This window comes from Eutrigla gurnardus (genome assembly GCF_963514095.1).
Source record: "Eutrigla gurnardus genome assembly, chromosome: 6".
In the NCBI taxonomy this organism is placed as follows: Eukaryota; Metazoa; Chordata; class Actinopteri; order Perciformes; family Triglidae; genus Eutrigla; species Eutrigla gurnardus.
In genome coordinates, this window is record NC_139920.1 from 18,714,809 (window position 1) to 18,733,851 (window position 19,043).

General features: G+C 44.2%; 2 protein-coding genes across 2 annotated transcripts; both read left to right on the forward strand.

Moving 5' to 3' along the window:
* The first annotated feature begins 289 nt into the window (after window positions 1–289).
* Window positions 290–4,823, forward strand: LOC311015379 (cytochrome P450 2J2-like). The gene is made up of 9 exons (XM_084012557.1): window positions 290–531; window positions 919–1,081; window positions 1,455–1,608; window positions 1,690–1,846; window positions 1,926–2,102; window positions 2,561–2,702; window positions 2,809–2,996; window positions 3,088–3,229; window positions 3,811–4,823. Exons 1-9 carry the CDS (start codon window positions 343–345, stop codon window positions 3,984–3,986), a joined length of 1,488 nt encoding a protein of 495 aa, XP_083868683.1. The 5' UTR covers window positions 290–342; the 3' UTR covers window positions 3,987–4,823.
* A 1,507-nt stretch (window positions 4,824–6,330) lies between these two features.
* LOC311014678 (cytochrome P450 2J6-like) lies at window positions 6,331–18,941 on the forward strand. The gene is made up of 9 exons (XM_084011409.1): window positions 6,331–6,582; window positions 10,252–10,417; window positions 10,501–10,653; window positions 10,730–10,890; window positions 16,820–16,996; window positions 17,090–17,228; window positions 17,351–17,538; window positions 17,629–17,770; window positions 18,727–18,941. The coding sequence occupies exons 1-9, from the start codon at window positions 6,391–6,393 to the stop codon at window positions 18,900–18,902; spliced, it is 1,494 nt and encodes a 497-aa protein (XP_083867535.1). The 5' UTR covers window positions 6,331–6,390; the 3' UTR covers window positions 18,903–18,941.
* The last annotated feature ends 102 nt before the right edge of the window (window positions 18,942–19,043 follow it).

A 19,043-nucleotide genomic window follows, 5' to 3' on the forward strand; every position in this document is an offset into this window, starting at 1 on the left:
ACATGATAATGTATTCGGTTATGATACTCTGGCATTTAAGGGTTAAAGATACGCATCATGTTGTTGAACTTCTCCCTTGATGATTAATGAATGATTAAATTGCTGCACCCTTTGATACTGGGTCAAATGCAACTTGTTATCATGTAACATCTACTTATTTTTATGACTTGTTTGTATAAAGTGTTCATGACATGCCGAGGTTCAGAGAGGACACTGGTGTTACATAACATCCGCCCCCCCCCCCCCCCCCCCCCCGAAAGCCTCTCCCACTCCTCGCCCGGATAACATGAGCAAGGGGCAGCAACAGGAGCAACCGTATTCTACGGGGAGCCTTTTTGATGCATGAGCATGATTTTTCAAGCAATTTTTCAGAGTATTGACTTCACTGGCTGGCTGTTGCTCAGCTTTGTAGCGTTGCTCCTGACAGATGTGGTCAGAAACTGGAGGCCAAAAAGCTTTCCACCGGGACCCTGGGCCGTGCCTTTTGTAGGAAATGTCTTCACCGGAGTTGACTTCAAAACTATGGAGAAGGTGATGTGCAATAAACACATAATAACACCATAAGACTCAGTGCATGTGTATATTTATTATATGTTTTCTGCTACTTTACAGGTGTTAAACAAAATAATGCAGCAAAAATCTTTTTGTTAAAAAAAAGATGCCAAATTATCAGTGACAAACTGCAGATAATTAAGTAAATAATTACTAATTTATTAGTTTGTCAAAAATCTTGAAAACAAGAAAAAGAAAAAAAAACTGAGGTTGAACCATTTGCAGCAGCGGTTGCAGTGTGACGTTACTTCAAAGTACTATTTTTAAGTATTTCATCTGATGAAAACAGCCATTATTGCTGTCCAGTTTATAGTTTGTATGTTACGTATACACCAAAGTCTTGGTGAAACATTCCCTCTCTTGCAGCTCGCCCAGGAGTACGGTCCAGTGTTCAGCTTGCGGAGAGGCAGCGAGCGGACGGTGTTTATTTTAGGCTACAAGATGGTCAAAGAGGCTCTCGTCAACCAGCTGGACAGCTTTGTCGATCGACCTGTCGTCCCTCTCTTCCACGAAACCTTCAAGGGGCTCGGTGAGCAACAAGTTGCTTTGTTGATTCTTCCTTGAGGTCCCACCGGGTCACACTCACATTGACCTCCACTCACTATTCAGATCCAAGTCATTCACACATTTCCAGGAGTGGAGAAGTAGAGCAGTCTTGGAAAGGGATATGATATGTATTAAAATAATAAAATAGAACGCAACTAGTTGGACAAGTGAAAGAAATAGAACAACTTACATATAAAACCAGTTGAAAAGGGACATTAGCCAGTAAAATGGGTGCAGACTAACAATATGATTATGGGGCTGTGAAAGCGAACACAGTGTGGTCCTTGTGCAGATGTCTTTCTCTGTGGCAACAAATGATCTTGCATTGTCAATAATTTGATATAATATTCCCACAGGCATAGTTCTTAGCAACGGTTACCTATGGAAGAAGCAGAGGAAGTTTGCCTACACTCACCTGCGTTACTTCGGGGAGGGCCAGAAGTCACTGGAAAAACACCTGGAAGTGGAAAACAACTTCCTGTGTGAAGCTTTTAAAGAGGAACAAGGCAGGTAGCGAATCATCTGTTAAGACATGTGACTTAATGTGATTTATCATCACTTGAATTGCACTCATAATGTATTCCCAGGTAGACCGTTCAACCCCCAGTACACCATAACGACCGCGGTGAGTAACGTCATCTCGTCGGTGGTCTTCGGACATCGCTTCGAATACAGCGATCAGCGCTTTCGCAAGTTTCTGATGTTGGACAACGAGGCCATTGCAGTCGCCGGCTCTGCTCAGGCTCAGGTAACCGTTGATCTGCCTCCGTCATCCTGTTGTTTGATATCGGTCCATAACTTGATCTGAGAGTTTGTCCCATCGACAGCTGTACGACGCCTTCCCTGGTCTGATGAAGCACCTGCCGGGACCTCACCAGACCGTCCTTGGCAACTACAAGGAGATCAAGGCTTTCCTGAGGAAGGAAGTCGAGAAGCACCAAGAGGAGTGGAACATCGATGACCCTCGTGATTTTGTCGATGTATACCTGGGAGAGATGGAGAAGGTAAGATATTTACAACTTTTTTAAGTAAAGTTCCCAGGAAACCTTCGCAAATGGACAGGCTCACAATGTTTCATGTTTGCCTTAAAACAACTGCCGGGTGCCCATGTCAACGTGATTTCCTCCGGGTCTTGCCTGCATTAACGGATCCCTTTAAAATGCAATGTAGATGGTGGACATGGACACATAATGGAAAAGGCCCAGGGGTCTGAATTGTCAGGGGCCTCCCTGGCTGTCGCCAACAACATGTCACTCAAAGACACGTAGCAACCAGGAACACTCAAAATGACCACAAAGAAAGCTAGAACTACTAATAAGACACAAAAAGACTAGAAAGGCCAAAACAACTACAAAGAGCACCAAGTCTGAAAAATATCCACTACAGAGTAACTTTTTACCATAAAATGTTCATTTATAAAACAGCACAGCACAATGTATGATGTTGTTGACACGTTTGCCAGAAAAAGGAGGATCCCCAGGCCGGCTTCAACATCGAAACCCTGGTGGTTTGCACCCTGGACTTGATCGAGGCCGGTACAGAGTCGAGTGCCACCACGTTACACTGGGCCCTCCTGTTCATGATGCACTACCCGGACATACAGGGTTAAGTATCTCATGAATTGCATTGAGCACAGGGCAATTCATGAACACCACGCATGGTTTTGTGTAAGTGTATAACATCCAATAACACCTCCGCTCCCTCACTTAGAGAAAGTCCAGGCAGAGATCGACCGAGTGATCGGACAGTCTCGCCAGCCCACCGTGGCCGACAGACCGAACCTGCCTTACACCGACGCCGTCATCCACGAGACTCAGAGGATTGGAAACATCGTTCCCTTGGGATTCCCAAAAATGGCCAGTAAAGACACCACATTGGGAGGATACTTCATACCCAAGGTAAAGTACTCATTACCACATATGGATAATAAACTGTGAAATTATATTTATACACAGCTGATAAAAACCTTTTTTTTTTTTTTTTTACCAGGGCACAACTATATGTACGGTTCTTGCGTCTGTGCTGCACGACAAGAACGAGTGGGCGACGCCAGATGTCTTCAACCCTGAGCATTTCTTGGACTCAAAGGGCCGGTTCATCAGAAGAGAGGCCTTCTTACCTTTTTCAGCAGGTTTGCTCAACACACTTTCGGCGAGCGCCGCAGGAATAGTTTGTAAGCCAGCCCTGGACGTTAGCAGAGCACTGCTTCCCTGCAAAAAAAATAAATAAAAAATGGGATTTATCCATTAGTGTTTTGGATTACCTCAAGAAATAAGCTCTGTGGCAAAAACAGTGATACTTAAAATGTTTTATTCAGGAGGAAAACGCCACTTTTAGGATTTCGAAGTGTAGTAAAAAGCTAACGTTAGATTACAAGCGTGCTACAACTCGGTTGCATGAGCGGCAGTATAAAGAACGAGGCAGTGAAGGCAGACCAGCCGATGTGATTACTATTTCTTGTCACACTTGTTAACAACCACGTTTTTTAGGGTATTAGTAATCTATACTGACATATCTTAGAGCAAAACATTCAAACATCTCAAACTCTTGTTAACCACTAACCTCATTTCAGGCATCTAACCAAATCAACTTCGAGCATTCCTGCAGCATTCTCTCTTTAGCTAACACCAAACCACCAACGTACAGAAATTCCTGATAAGACTACATGTTTTAAGGGGTCTAGTAACCTGTCGTCGACTCTTTCCCCCGCAGGTAAACGTGTGTGCGTAGGGGAACACCTGGCCAGAATGGAGCTGTTCCTCTTCTTTACCTCCCTCCTCCAACACTTCACCTTCTCTCCGGTTCCAGGAGAAATGCCCAGCTTGGAGGGCGTGTTGGGCTTCACCTACTCCCCCGAGGTGTTCAGGCTGCTGGCTGAGCCTCGGTGATCGACTCCTGCCTTTACTCGTCCAATCATCGACGGGCTCCACGTTCTGTCTGAGACAACAAAATCAAAGATAATGCATCTGACTCACGACTGGAATATTAGTTTAAATTACATACGAACATTCCTTAGCAAAATAAATTAGTATATAAAGGGGAAAGGTTCACCGTTTTGTAATACTGACCAAATGTATAGTGAGAATATAAACAATATATATATTCACCTTGAAAAGTAGTGTACAACCCAGGCGGCAAACTCTGGTTCAGAAAAGTGAAGCCAACCCTGAAGTGGCTTGAAATTGCATTCCCTCTTCTGGCCATCAGGGGGTGACTCCTCTGGTTGCAAAAAGAAGTCCACATTACTCGATTTCATTCACAACTAGCAAAACAGATTGAAAAACATCACAGCACCAAAAACAAAAGCTTCACTCGAAATAATTTCTCAAGAAGAAATTTTTGTCACGCTGCCATAACAGATGCAAAAATGTTCCCCATTTGATTTTACATGCTTAGTGAGGTAAGAATTCAAATGGATGAATACGATTTAAATATATAAATGAGGCCATTTACCATTTAAGATTTAAGAGAAGCCTCTTTGATTTTCTTACTTGTATATGAAAAATGTTGTCTGTTGTATACACTTGAAGCCACACATTGTCATTTATTCTGTTAACTCAGATTATACCTTCTTTAATGGACAAAACTAGTAAATCAATAAATGTTTTAGTTGTTGTAGGAATTTTGTTCACAAGTTAGTCAATCAGAAGGACCTCACAGAGTCTATATTGCGTTGTTCAGATTCTGCAGGAGGATCACGAAGACAGCGGAGTCGTTGGTTCTTTAGTGCGCCATTACTGCAGGCATTTATTTGCAGATGGACATCAGATGAACAGACGTCTGGAGAAAATCTCTTCTCTAGCTAAGAGCTGCTGTGTGCAACACAGTGCTCGGTACCAGAGGCAAAATGTTCTGGCTCTATACTATCTGCTCCAGGTTATATAGTGTTACAAAGGCAGGGCTTATGTGTCATGCTTATGCGTGCAAATGTGTATTTTTGAATGGCAGCTCCCTCCTCCGAGCGGTTCCTCTTTTGGTCTTTGAGATGATGGATGCGGTGAGAGTCCCGAGAGTTGGGGCCTCTCCCTGCTCGCTGACCTCCATCACCTCCATCCTCGGGTCCTGCAAGGAAAACACTAATGCGCGTCTGCCATACATTATGTGTCCCCCCTGTCTGGCTCGGACTGGTATTTCGACAAAGAAAATACTAATGCGCGTCTACCACACATCATATGTCTTCCCCTGTCTGTCTCAGGCAACTTATAATTGATAACTTCATGTGTGTAAGCGTCTGCTGTTTTTGTTCCTCTAATGTGATTAAATGCGTTCATGGAAAGTGTATAAGTTCATGAACTTCCTCTATTCGGCTGCGTCTGTGCTCTACAATAAGTGTCTCATGGCAGTGCCTTTGCTGATTGTGACTTTCCAGCCGCTGTCTGAGGATGACAGGATAGATTAATATCAAACACATTACATGATTATAAAACATACATGATTATGGAAAACCTACATGATTGTAAAAAGCCTCCATGATTATGAGACATGTAATTTATGAAACCTACAATTTCCAGTGTGATTAACTTCTAATCATTTTTATATCTACATTGTATACCTGTGTTGGCTATTCACATAAATTGATAAACAAAAATTTTGAGAAGTCAAGGTTTTGTTTGTTCAAAATCTCAATACAATACCACTGTTTGTAAAGTATTAAAATGTATGTGACGATATTCAATAGTTCTAGTTTGAAAACTGTGTTAATGCTAATTATGCTACATTTCTTAGCCGTGGTGCAAAAGACACCTTATACCTTATAACAACCGGCTACTGACCCTCCCAGTCTTTTGTCCTGGAATGGTCCAACCCGTTTCCACTCTTACAAGCAATTTGCATCAGTTCAGCATAGATGACTTTTATTCCCACTGCACTTTGTATGTTTGGCTTTCACTCCATTTACACTATGAACATACAAGCCAGGTGGAAGATAAGTGGAGGTTTTGAACTTATGTATTCATCATATTGCGGAGCTGAGATCGCTGTTGCTCATGCGTTACTGCCATCATATTACTTGGCTTGATAATACTTATTATTATTATTATTATTATTAACGAGAGCTTGTTTGACAGTTGTGTGTGTAGCTCGTTATTAAATCCATTACACGGTCATACACACACACACACCTTTGTACCAAATGAGTCACTGATTACTGGAGTCCTCTTTGAGGGCCAGTTAGGTCTGGAGTCACTGAGTCTGTGGACCATATATGGGTTAAATAGGTGTGAGCAAGATATATATCAGTAGTTATAACAAGCTCAGACCTTTCTCCTGCTGCTGGTTTGACTCTCTTTAATAATGTGGGTTTATGATCTTTTGCTGAGTTTTGACCTCAAGGCACTATTCCTGTTTATTTTTATTTTTATCATAGCAGCAGACTTGATCAAAAACAGGAATCCTCCAAATTATCCTCCAGGACCGTTGGCTCTTCCCCTTGTGGGAATTTTTTTCAGCATAGACCAGAAACATCCACACCTTTATTTTAACAAGGTAAAGTTGAATGCATGTTTTTTTTCTATTTTAGGAGTGGATGTTATTGCAAATTCTAACACAATTAAACATAATCAGTTTGCTTGATTTAATTTAGTTTACAACTGCTTCAAGAATCTGTATTTGGTGTTGGTAGCAGTAAAATTAATAGTAGTAGTCCATTGGGGCAGGAGAAGCCACGTATATTAAGTAGTCTTAATAAAACTATAGTAAATGCACACAGGACCATGGCGACAGTGCAGTCAGGATCAGGTTCCACCACAATCCAGGGAAACCTGGGGCTTGTACTACGAAGCGAGTTCAACATCCCCAGGGTATCTTTCAGAGATCCAGCTTAAGTTACCCTAACAAAGGCAATCAGAGATAAGCGGTCACACGAAGCTGGTTATCAACTCGTTAACTCAACCCAGGGTTTACCTGTCCAGCTATGAGCGCGTGCACATGAAAGAGGCGGCGTTTGCAGCATTTGACCAATCACCAACATGGATCAGTCTACGGCAGCGGAACGGCGTATTTCACGTACGAGGAGCAAACCATAATCTTACAGAAATACGAAGAAGTTAAACATATAATGCAGTTTCATCTGCCAAATGCAGACCGCGGTCAAGCCAGCCGCAACTCCGATCTCCGTGGTCAAATCAGCCGCACTTAAATTTCGAGTGTACAAGTATTCTCAGCATTGCGGTAAATGCGGAGAAACATCGTATTACTTCCGGCTTTCAAAATAAAGGTATTAAGAACAGTAAGCTCTATATCGAACCTACATTGAAAATAAAATGTTACATTGAAGTGTTTCATGCGCCTATGATGAATAAAAAACACTTGTTATCATTTGTTTTACTGCACCAATGTGGAGAAATGCCAAAATAAAAGTCCCATATTTATACCTGCAGATTGCATGTTTTCTTATATTTGATGTACTGTAAAAAGACATTACTCCATTATTCCTGGCCATGGGTGGTATATTTGATTTCTACACATAGAGGACTACAACTATACTTTAAATCAAGCATTTTTACTGCACCAATGTGGAGAAATTCAAGTATAAATGTCCCATATTTATACCTGGAGATTGCATATTTGCCCATATTTGAGCTACTGTAAAATGACTTTGCTCAATAATTCCTGGCTAAGGGTGGTATAATCAAGGCTTAAAGGAGTATTATTAAAGCCTTGATTATGCTTCCGCGTAGTGATCACGCAATGGCCACGCAGTTGCTGGGAGACCGTGATGGTTCTGCGTTGGGTTTACGTGTCGAAATGCAATTCAATGCCACACCGGTAAAGGGCGCTATGTTTTTTTTGTAAAGACTGACCGACCGACCGAGACTCTTGACGTATATCGTCGTTAGCCTCGTTATAGCCTATTTGTTTACCTTCCGGCTTTAAACATCCACAATTTTTCAGAACTTGTTGTTTTATTTCTTTGTGCAAAAGCGAGAAGATGCAAACAATAAAACGAGGTGCAAACAATAAAACAAGGTGCAAACAATAAAAGTAGCCTATTAAAAGTTTAAATGGCGGTGTTTATGAGTGGAAACCGGATAGCGGTCTCCAGCGGATGTAGTTAGCGGACCAATCACAGCCAATGCCGCTGCATTGGTGTTGCGTTGGCGTTGCGTTGGCGTTGCGTCGCCTCGACGCGCGTCTAGGATTTTTGGGAGGTGCACGTCAGGCCCTTGCGTTGGACGTAAGGGGGGTCCGCAAGCCCCCTTGCATTGTGTCGACGCGGAAGCATAACTTGGGCTTTACGTCCAACGCAAGGGCCTGACGTGCACCTCCCAAAAATCCTAGACGCGCGTTGAGGCGACGCAACACCAACACAACACCAACGCAGCAGCTTTGGCTGTGATTGGTCCGCTAACTACATCCGCTGGAGACCGCTATCCGGTTTCCACACATAAACACCGCCATTTAAACTTTTAAAAGGCTACTTTTATTTTTTGCACCTCGTTTTATTGTTTGCACCTTGTCGCTTTTGCACAAAGAAATAAAACACCAAGTTCTGAAAAATTGTGGATGTTTAAAGCCGGAAAGTAAACAAATAGGCTATAACGAGGCTAACGACGATATATGTCAAGAGTCTCGGTCGGTCGGTCAGTCTTTACAAAAAACATAGTGCCCTTTACCGGTGTGGCATTGAATTGCATTTCGACACGTAAACCCAACGCAGAACCATCACGGTCTCCAAGCAACTGCGTGGCCGTTGCGTGGCCGTTGCGTGATCACTACGCGGAAGCATAATCAGGGCTTAAGGGGGGTCCGCAAGGACGTAAGGGGTCCGCAGAAGCATAACTCAGCCTTAAGCCCAAAATCCTGCTTCGTAGTACAGGCCCCTGGGAGATAAGAAAGCACAAGGACTCTGTTGAATGCATACAGATAGAGAGAGGGAGGGGGAGAGAGAGAGAGAGAGAGAGGGAGGGGGAGAGAGAGAGAGAGAGAGAGAGAGAGAGAGAGAAAGAGTGGGTGCAGTCGAATAGTCCTTTTTGCTTAGGAAGGTTCCTAACTGAAGAAGTGACCCAGAAGTAAACAAGTGGCCGCCATGATAAGAGCCGTTCGAATTCTCTAAATGCAAAGGAAAGGAGCTCCAATGCTTCCTTTCAGAGCTCCTTTAGCATAGGATGCAACGGACCTTCCTATACGAAAGGAAAGGAGATCACGCCGACCCATAATTCTTTGCGAGAGCAACATTTAAAGTGCCGCACACCTCGGCTGTTAATGAAAACAAACGATATGTGCATTTACATATTTAACAATGACTTTCATGCAGACATATAGTAATTGGAATAGTGTTGATAAATGTGTGTGGACAGTGATAATAATTGAATGTTTTTTTTTTTTTTTTATTTCAATCATGTTACAAATGTTTGACAAAAACGAAACTAAAACCACAAATGAAACGTAAATAAAACAACGGTCAAACAGGAAGGAGGAGCTGCTGGACCTGAAGCCGGTCAGTGAACCAGCTGTTGATAAAACCAACATGTGGAGAAGTGGACGAAGCGCTTTTTGTAGTCCATTATTGTAGTTTCTCCAGCGCAGACGAACGTCAATCGCCGGTGCCGATCATCAGCTGTCAATCATCAGCGGGCGCGTTATAATGACATAGCTTAGTGAAAGTCTGGTCGGATTCTCTGAGCACTGCGGTCGACTATTCCTATGTCCTTTTGAGTTCTCCTATCGCCTTTCCTTAACCCCGTGACGTTTTCCCCAGAGGTCAAGGAATAGGAGTTAGGAATAGGAGTTAGGACCTTATTTTTTGACTATTCGACTGCACGCAGAGTCTCCCCCCCAGCAGTCTAGGCCTATAGCAGCATAACTAAGGGCCGGTCCAAGGAAAACCTGAGCCAGCCCTAATTATAAGCTTTGTCAAAGAGAAAAGTTCTAAGCCTACTCTTAAATCTGGGAACGGTGTCTTTGTCCCAAACCAAAATGGGAAGATGGATCCACAGAAGAACCCTATTTTTGGGGACTCTAGGAACAACACTTAACCCTGCATTCTGAGAGCACACAATCAGTTGTCAGAATCAATATTCCAACAGCAGACACAAGTGCTACAGAATTAATTCACTGATGTTTGTATAGCTGGTAGCCCATTTGTTCCTCATCCTCGTTCATTGGTAGGTTTTTATGTCCTAGTTCATCAGTGTTTTTCGTCTTTGACTACAGCTGGCTGACATCTACGGGAATGTGTACAGCGTCCGCCTCGGTGGTGACAAGATGGTGTTTGTGTCGGGGTACAAGATGGTGAAGGAAGCATTAGTGACACAAGCCAACAACTTCGTGGATCGACCATTCGACGAAGTCGCCAACAGGATTTACTCAGGAGACTCAGGTGTGCAATCCTCTCTTTCTCTAGTCTAATACTGTGAGCAATTTAGTTCCCCCAGAGCCATTAACAGGATTACTTGTGTCTAGGTGGTCTGTTCATGAGCAACGGTGATATATGGAAGAAGCAGCGACGCTTTGCCTTGTCTACCTTACGTAGCTTTGGTGTGGGCAAACGCACCACCGAGCAGAGTATCTGCGATGAGATCCGACACCTGCAGGAGGAGATGGAGAAGGAGAAAGGTGGTTCACAGCACCTACTCATGGTCAGCAGCTCTTAAGCAGTATAGCATTGTCTAAAACAGTCCTTCTCCTCCAGGGGAACCTTTCAAGCCGGCAGGCCTCTTCAACCACGCCGTGTCCAACATCATCTGCCAGCTGGTGATGGGGAAGCGGTTTGACTACAGCGACCACCACTTCCAGACTCTGCTGAAGTATATCTCTGAAGCTATACAGCTGGAGGGCTCTGTATGGGGTATGGTGAGTCAGTTACATCTGTTTACTTTAATCACTGTCAGAGAGACAGCATTCTGGTGGGATTGTGGGAGTTGGTCCTATGTAGCAGACTTAGAGACCCAAGTCTTTATTAGGGCCCGAGCGCCGACAACGTCGGGCTGCGAAGCCCTATTGTTTTTCGAATGTTTTTTTTTCTTATTAGGGCCCGAGCGCCGACAACGTCGGGCTGCGAAGCCCTATTGTTATTCGAATGTTTATTATTATTATTTTATCACAAGTTCGACCTGCGTTTTGGGGGTGTTCGCCTGAAAAGAAACGAACGCAAATTGGAGTGTCTATAGGGTCTGGCGAAAAATTTGAGAATTTGGCGTCTTCGCATTCACCCACGAAAAAGTTGCTCGCTAGCGCCACCTAGAGTGGAGAATCGCCAGCCCCGCCACACCGTAACTCCGATTGACATGAAACTTTGCACACATGTGCAAACATGTCTCCTCTACAATAAATCCTCTTGGAGTACCAAAGTCCGCCTAGAAAAATTTTCCGCCATCTTGGATTTTATGAAAAACAGGACGTTGCGCATTTCTCGGACACCGTTGGTCCGATTTGGACGAAATTCGGTACGCATACTCTTTAGACCTAGCTATGGATATGGTCCGAAAGTGTTTTGAAAATATGCATTTAATCAGGAGATATCGGCCAATGAACATTAGAGGGTGTGGCTACCAAAATGCAATTAGCATAACTCTATAACCTTTGCCCCTAAAATTACGAAACTCGAAACCTATGTTGACATCGCTTGAAAGAACATGTATGTCAAGTTTCATCTAAATGGAGTCATATTTGCCACTTCGAAAAAATCCCAAATATTGCCAGCTATGCCTGTTTTTGGCTGTTTTTGCCCTTTCACAGGGGTCACGCTAAATCAAAAACTGATTATACCGTTGATCCGATCGATACCAAAATTGGATATGTTGTTGGAAAGGCCTTACGGACAAAAAGTATGCCAAACATATCCATAATATTTAGGGGCGTGGCCACGGCGACGCCTTGACTGCGCTACTATTTTCATCCTTCGCCATTGGCATCAAAGCTGTTATAACTTCACCGTTTCTTCTCCGATCTGCTCCAAAATATTCATGCTTGTCAACAGTCACGTCCTGAACACAACTGCACTGCAATTTTAACTGACAGGTAGAGCGCCACCTAATGGCAAAATGAAATGTGACCGATTTTATGCCCATCTTCTGAGCAACAGCCCCCCCTCTAGGTAGGGCGTACACGCATGAATCATTTTTTCCTAGATAGCCCAAGTGGAGCTGTACAAAAAAGCCTCTTGGACCCACTGCCTCAAGTCATGATAAAGTAGGTAAAAAAAATGTTTTTAGCCAAGTGTGTAAATCAGCCAGGTTTTCACTCAATCTTCACTCGGGGAGCATAGAGGGGAGAGACACAGGCGCACAGCGACCACCAGATGGAGTCAGAGATCTATCAGTGACACATGGGGAACTGTGAATCTCACATGCAGCTCAATCTGCCTCACACCAGATCAACAGCCATGCCACTTTTAATTCCTTTTTTTTAATTCCTCTTATTTCAGCCTGGACACAAAGGGAGGAGGAGAGATGACACACTTTACATGCATCTCACACAGCTGTCACTTGAACTCTGCCATAAACATTATAACTTCAGTGTTTCTTCTCTGATCTGCTCCAAACTTTGCACACTTGATAAGAGTTCCTTCCTGAACACATCTGCACTGTGATATTCACTCACAGTCAGAGCGCCACCTACTGGGCACAGGAAATGTCATTGATTTTGTGCATTTTTCCAAGTTAAAGCCACACCTGATTTTTTTTATAACTAATTCCTCTCATTTCAGCCTGAAAGGAGGAGACAGGGGGAGGAGGAGAGGTCACAGTAGGTGGAGGAGGAGAGATGTCAGGAAGGCATGAACATGTGTGTGAGCTCAGTGACTGAAATGTAGTTTCACTTTGGATCACACCAGATCAACAGTCATGCCACTTTTAATTCCTTTTTTAAAATTCCTCTCATTTCAGCCTGGACACAGAGACGAGGAGAGATGACACATTTTACATGCATCTCACACAGCTGTCAGCTGAACTCTGTCTTTAACATCCAAACTATTATAGCTTCAGTGTTTGTTCTCTGATCTGCTCCAAACTTTGCACACTTGATTAGAGTTCCTTCCTGAACACATCTGCACTTTGACATTCACTCTGTCAGAGCGCCACCTACTGGTGACAGGAAATGTCATTGATTTAGTCACTTTTTCCAAGTTAAAGCCACACCTGATTTTTTTTATAACTAATTCCTCTCATTTCAGCTTGCAAGGAGGACACAGGGAGAGGAGGAGAGGTCACACTAGGTGGAGGAGGAGAGATGTCAGGAAGGCATGAACATGTGTGTGAGCTCTGTGACTGAAATGTAGTTTCACTTTGGATCACACCAGATCAACAGTCATGCCACTTTTAATTCCTTTTTTTAAATTCCTCTCATTTCAGCCTGGACACAGAGAGGAGGAGAGATGACACACTTTACATGCATCTCACACTGCTGTCAGCTGAACTCTGTCATTAACATCCAAACTCTAATAACTTCAGTGTTTGTTCTCTGATCTGCTCCAAACTTTGCACACTTGATTAGAGTTCCTTCCTGAACACATCTGCACTTTGACATTCACTCTGTCAGAGCGCCACCTACTGGTGACAGGAAATGTCATTGATTTTGTGAATTTTTCCAAGTTAAAGCCACACCTGATTTTTTTTATAACTAATTCCTCTCATCTCACCTTGCAAGGAGGACACAGGGGGAGGAGGAGAGGTCACACTAGGGGGAGGAGGAGAGATGTCAGGAAGGCATGAACATGTGTGTATGTGACAGACAGATGGCTTTGAATGTCAATCGCTTGTGTCTAAACTCACGCCACGAGAAGGTGGCTGCTGCACAGGTAGGCGGCTGCCACGCGTGTGAATGCAGGCACTCCACGACCGCACGTGACAGACGGATGCCTTTCGGTGTCCATCGCTTGTGTCTCGACTTGCGCCACGAGAGGCGGCCGCGCCAAGGGCAGCGTCCACGACACTGCCCTGTGACCGCAGGCACTCCACGACCGCATATGAGCTCGGGCCCGTCACGATACTGCTCGCAGTTTTAATTATTATTTTTTCACAAGTTCGACCTGCGTTTTGGGGGTCTTCGCCTGAAAAAAAACTAACGCAAATTGGAGTGTCTATAGGGCCTGGCGAAAAATTTGAGAATTTGGCGTCTTCGCATTCACCCACGAAAAAGTTGCTCGCTAGCGCCACCTAGAGTGGAGAATCGCCAGCCCCGCCGCACCGTAACTCCGATTGACATGAAACTTTGCACACATGTGCAAACATGTCTCCTCTACAAAAAATCCTCTTGGAGTACCAAAGTCCGCCTAGAAAAATTTTCCGCCATCTTGGATTTTATGAAAAACAGGACGTTGCGCAGTTCTCGGACACCGTTGGTCCGATTTGGACGAAATTCGGAACGCATACTCTTTAGACCTAGCTGGGGGTATGGCCTGAAAAGTTTTGGAAAATATGCATTTAATCAGGAGATATTAACCAATCAATATTTGAGGGTGTGGCTACCAAAATGCAATTAGCATAACTCTATAACCTTTGCCCCTAAAATTACGAAACTCCAAACCTATGTTGCCATCGCTTAAAAGAACATGCATGTCAACTTTCATCTAAATCGAGTCATATTTGCCACTTCCAGAAAATCCCAATTATTGCAGTTTTTGGGTGATTTTGGCTGTTTTTGGCCATTCACAGGGGTCACACAAAGTCAAAAAATCATTATACCGTTGATCTGATAGATACCAAAATTTGATATGTGGTTGGAAAGGCCTAAAGGAGAAAACGCAAGTTAAAGATGCTCCAAAAGTCTAGGGGCGTGGCCACGCCAACGCCATGACTGCGCTACTATTTTCATCCTTCGCCATTGGCATCACAACTGTTATAACTTCACCGTTTCTTCTCCGATCTGCTCCAAAATATTCATGCTTGTTAACAATCACGTCCTGAACACAACTGCACTGCAATTTTAACTGACAGGTAGAGCGCCACCTAATGGCAAAATGAAATGTGACCGATTTTATGCCCATCTTCTCAGCAACAGCCCCCCCTCTAGGTAGGGCGTACACGCATGAAATATTTTTTCCTAGATAGCCCAAGTGGAGCTGTACAAAAAAGCCTCTTGGACCCACCGCCTCAAGTCATGATAAAGTAGGTAAAAAAAATGTTTTTCGCCAAGTGTGTAAATCAGCCAGGTTTTCACTCAATCTTCACTCGGGGAGCATAGAGGGGAGAGACACAGGCGCACAGCGACCACCAGATGGAGTCAGAGATCTATCAGTGACACATGGAGAACTGTGAATCTTACATGCAGCTGCAGTGTCATGCCTCACACCAGATCAACAGCCATGCCACTTTTAATTCCTTTTTTTAAATTCCTGTACTTTCAGGCTGGACACAAAGGGAGGAGGAGAGATGGCACACATCTCCACATGCATCTCACACAGCTGTCACTTGAACTCTGCCATAAACATAATAACTTCAGTGTTTGTTCTCTGATCTGCTCCAAACTTTGCACACTTGATTAGAGTTCCTTCCTGAACACATCTGCACTTTGATATTCACTCACAGTCAGAGCGCCACCTACTGGCCACAGGAAATGTCATTGATTTTGTGAATTTTTCCAAGTTAAAGCCACACCTGATTTTTTTTATAACTAATTCCTCTCATTTCAGCTTGCAAGGACGACACAGGGGGAGGAGGAGAGGTCACACTTCACATGCACCACACACAGCTGTCAGTTGAACTCTGCCATGAACATTATAACTTCAGTGTTTCTTCTCTGATCTGCTCCAAACTTTGCACACCTGATAAGAGTTCCTTCCTGAACACATCTGCACTGTGATATTCACTCACAGTCAGAGCGCCACCTACTGGTGACAGGAAATGTCATTGATTTAGTCATTTTTTCCAAGTTAAAGCCACACCTGATTTTTTTTTTATAGCTAATTCCTCTCATTTCAGCTTGCAGGGAGGAGGAGAGGTCACACTAGGTGGAGGAGGAGAGATGTCAGGAAGGCATGAACATGTGTGTGAGCTCTGTGACTGAAATGTAGTTTCACTTTGGATCACACCAGATCAACAGTCATGCCACTTTTGATTCCTTTTTTTAAATTCCTCTCATTTCAGCCTGGACACAGACAGGAGGAGAGATGCACACTTTACATGCATCTCACACGGCTGTCAGCTGAACTCTGTCATTAACATCCATAATATTATAACTTCAGTGTTTGTTCTCTGATCTGCTCCAAACTTTGCACACTTGATTACAGTTCCTTCCTGAACACATCTGCACTTTCACATTCACTCTGTCAGAGCGCCACCTACTGGTGACAGGAAATGTCATTGATTTTGTGATTTTTTCCAAGTTAAAGCCACACCTGATTTTTTTTATAACTAATTCCTCTCATCTCACCTTGCAAGGAGGACACAGGGAGAGGAGGAGAGGTCACACTAGGGGGAGGAGGAAAGATGTCAGGAAGGCATGAACATGTGTGTATGTGACAGACAGATGGCTTTAAATGTCAATCGCTTGTGTCTAAACTCGCGCCACGAGGAGGTGGCTGCTGCACAGGTAGGCGGCTGCCACGCGTGTGAATGCAGGCACTCCACGACCGCACGTGACAGACGGATGCCTTTCGGTGTCAAATCGCTTGTGTCTCGACTTGCGCCAGGAGAGGCGGCCGCGCCAAGGGCAGCGTCCACGACACTGCCCTGTGACCGCAGGCACTCCACGACCGCATATAAGCTCGGGCCCGTCACGATACTGCTCGTTTTATCATTATTACAGAAGGCTAAAAGGGTGATCTACCATTTCTTCTGAGTAGATGTATGAATCATTCCCTGGAGTGATGAAGCACTTGCCAGGTCCCCACAACAAAATGTTCAGCAACTACAACAACATCCTGGACTTCATCAGTCAAGAGGTCCTGAGCCACAAGAAGAACCTGGACCACAGCAACCCCAGGGACTACATCGACGCTTTCCTCATCGAAATGGAGAATGTAAGCAAACAGCCGCGTTGTACGACACTGTAGGCCATCCGGTCAATCATTTGGCTGTGCTACTACTGCGTCTTCTCTACATTTTCTGCGTAGCACAAAGAGTCGAACCTGGGCTTCACTGAGTCCAACGTGGCTCTGAACTCTCTGGATCTGTTCCTGGCCGGAACGGAGACAACCTCGTCCACTTTGCTGTGGGCTTTGGTTTACTTAATCAAAAATCCTGATATCCAAGGTAGGTGCAATGCTGGGCCCTACACTGAGAGGCTGTAGCCTACTTCAAGGTAAATGTGAATGTCTGATAATAAAGCATTATAATGTCATATAAACTAACAAATGCTACAAACTTAATTCCAGACAAAGTCCAGGCAGAGATAGACAGAGTGATCGGACAGACTCGACTGCCCAGTATGGCAGACAGACCCAACCTGCCCTACACAGATGCCGTCATCCACGAGATCCAGAGGATAGGAAACATTGTTCCCATAAATGCACCCCGAATGGCTGGCAAGGATACGACACTGGGCGGCTACTTCATACCCAAGGTGCATTGAACACAGTGTCATTGTATGTCCACAGGATTATCTCTAAAATGCCAGTGTTGCATCATTAACGTACGGATCACGTTCTTCTAGGGTACAACCTTGATACCCAACCTGACCTCGGTGCTGTTTGACAAGACTGAATGGGAGACTCCAGACGCCTTCAACCCTGGACACTTCCTGGACGCTGAGGGAAAGTTTGTAAAGAGAGAAGCTCTCCTGCCTTTCTCTGCAGGTAAACCACTAGAGTCTGTTTGCAGCCGCTGGACAGCCTTCCAGTGGAGCAGGATCCAACCCCGGATCAAACCACATCAGCTCGCACATCAGCTCTACATACTTGTCCTGTTCAGGGACGCAGGTGGCTGGAGTCAATCCCAGCTGACATAGGGTGAAGGCAGGGCCAGTCTCTCACAGTGCTGACACATAGAAATAGACCACCATTCACACCTACAGCTAATTTAGTCATCAATTAACCTTTGGACTGTGGGAAGAAATCAGAGAACCCGGACAGAACCCACGCGAGCACAGGGAGAACATGCAAACTAACTTCTTCACCACCGTGCATACCCAGTTTATGTACAAAATTTTTGCCACCATAAGTCATTCAAACCAACCAAACACAACATTTGTGACAGAAATCGTTCCCTTGCCTCATCTACCATATTGTGTCATGTGTTTGACTTGCTGGTGTCCAATTCATCTGCCATTACCCAAACAAGTGCAAACTCTCACAGCAGTAGCCTACAAGACATGGAGGCTAGGCCTTTCTTGTGTAAAATTGTGCTATCACGCTAAAAAGAGAACATTTCATTACCAACATCGTTACATTATTAGCATCAAAGGAAGTTGAATTGCTTAGTTGCGTAGAAAGTAAATTATAGTTAAACTAGCAAGCTAACTGGCATTGTTAAGATCAAGTTGGTACAAATGACTGACTCATGTTGTAATACTAATCAAAACAGTAGTGCAAAAAGTAGTTCCTGTTCCATGTGAACCACCACACTGAGGCAGAAAACGTCCCACCACGGCTGTAATCACAACCATTTCCATGTGCATGACCTGAAGCAGAATGTGTGTTTTATTCTGAGCTCTTAAACCATCCTCTGTGTGTGTGTGTGTGTGTGTGTGTGTGTGTGTGTGTGTGTGTGTGTGTGTGTGTGTGTGTGTGTGTGTGTGTGTGTGTATCTCCAGGGAAGCGTGTGTGTCTCGGAGAAAACCTCGCCAAGATGGAGCTGTTCCTGTTTCTGGTCGGTTTACTCCAGAGGTTCTCTTTCTCTGTTCCTGATGGAGTAGAGCTGAGTACAGAAGGAATAACTGGAGTTACGCGTGTGCCACACCCCTTCAAGGTTTACGCCAAGGCTCGCTGACTTACGTCTTAATGTCAAACAATGTGAAACAAACATGATTAAGCAAAATGCTTTTGGAGAGACAGCTGCAGTTAATCCCAATTTCAGCCTTTCACTGTTGTATAATTGCCTACAGGACCTATAATAAAGTTAAGTTTACAC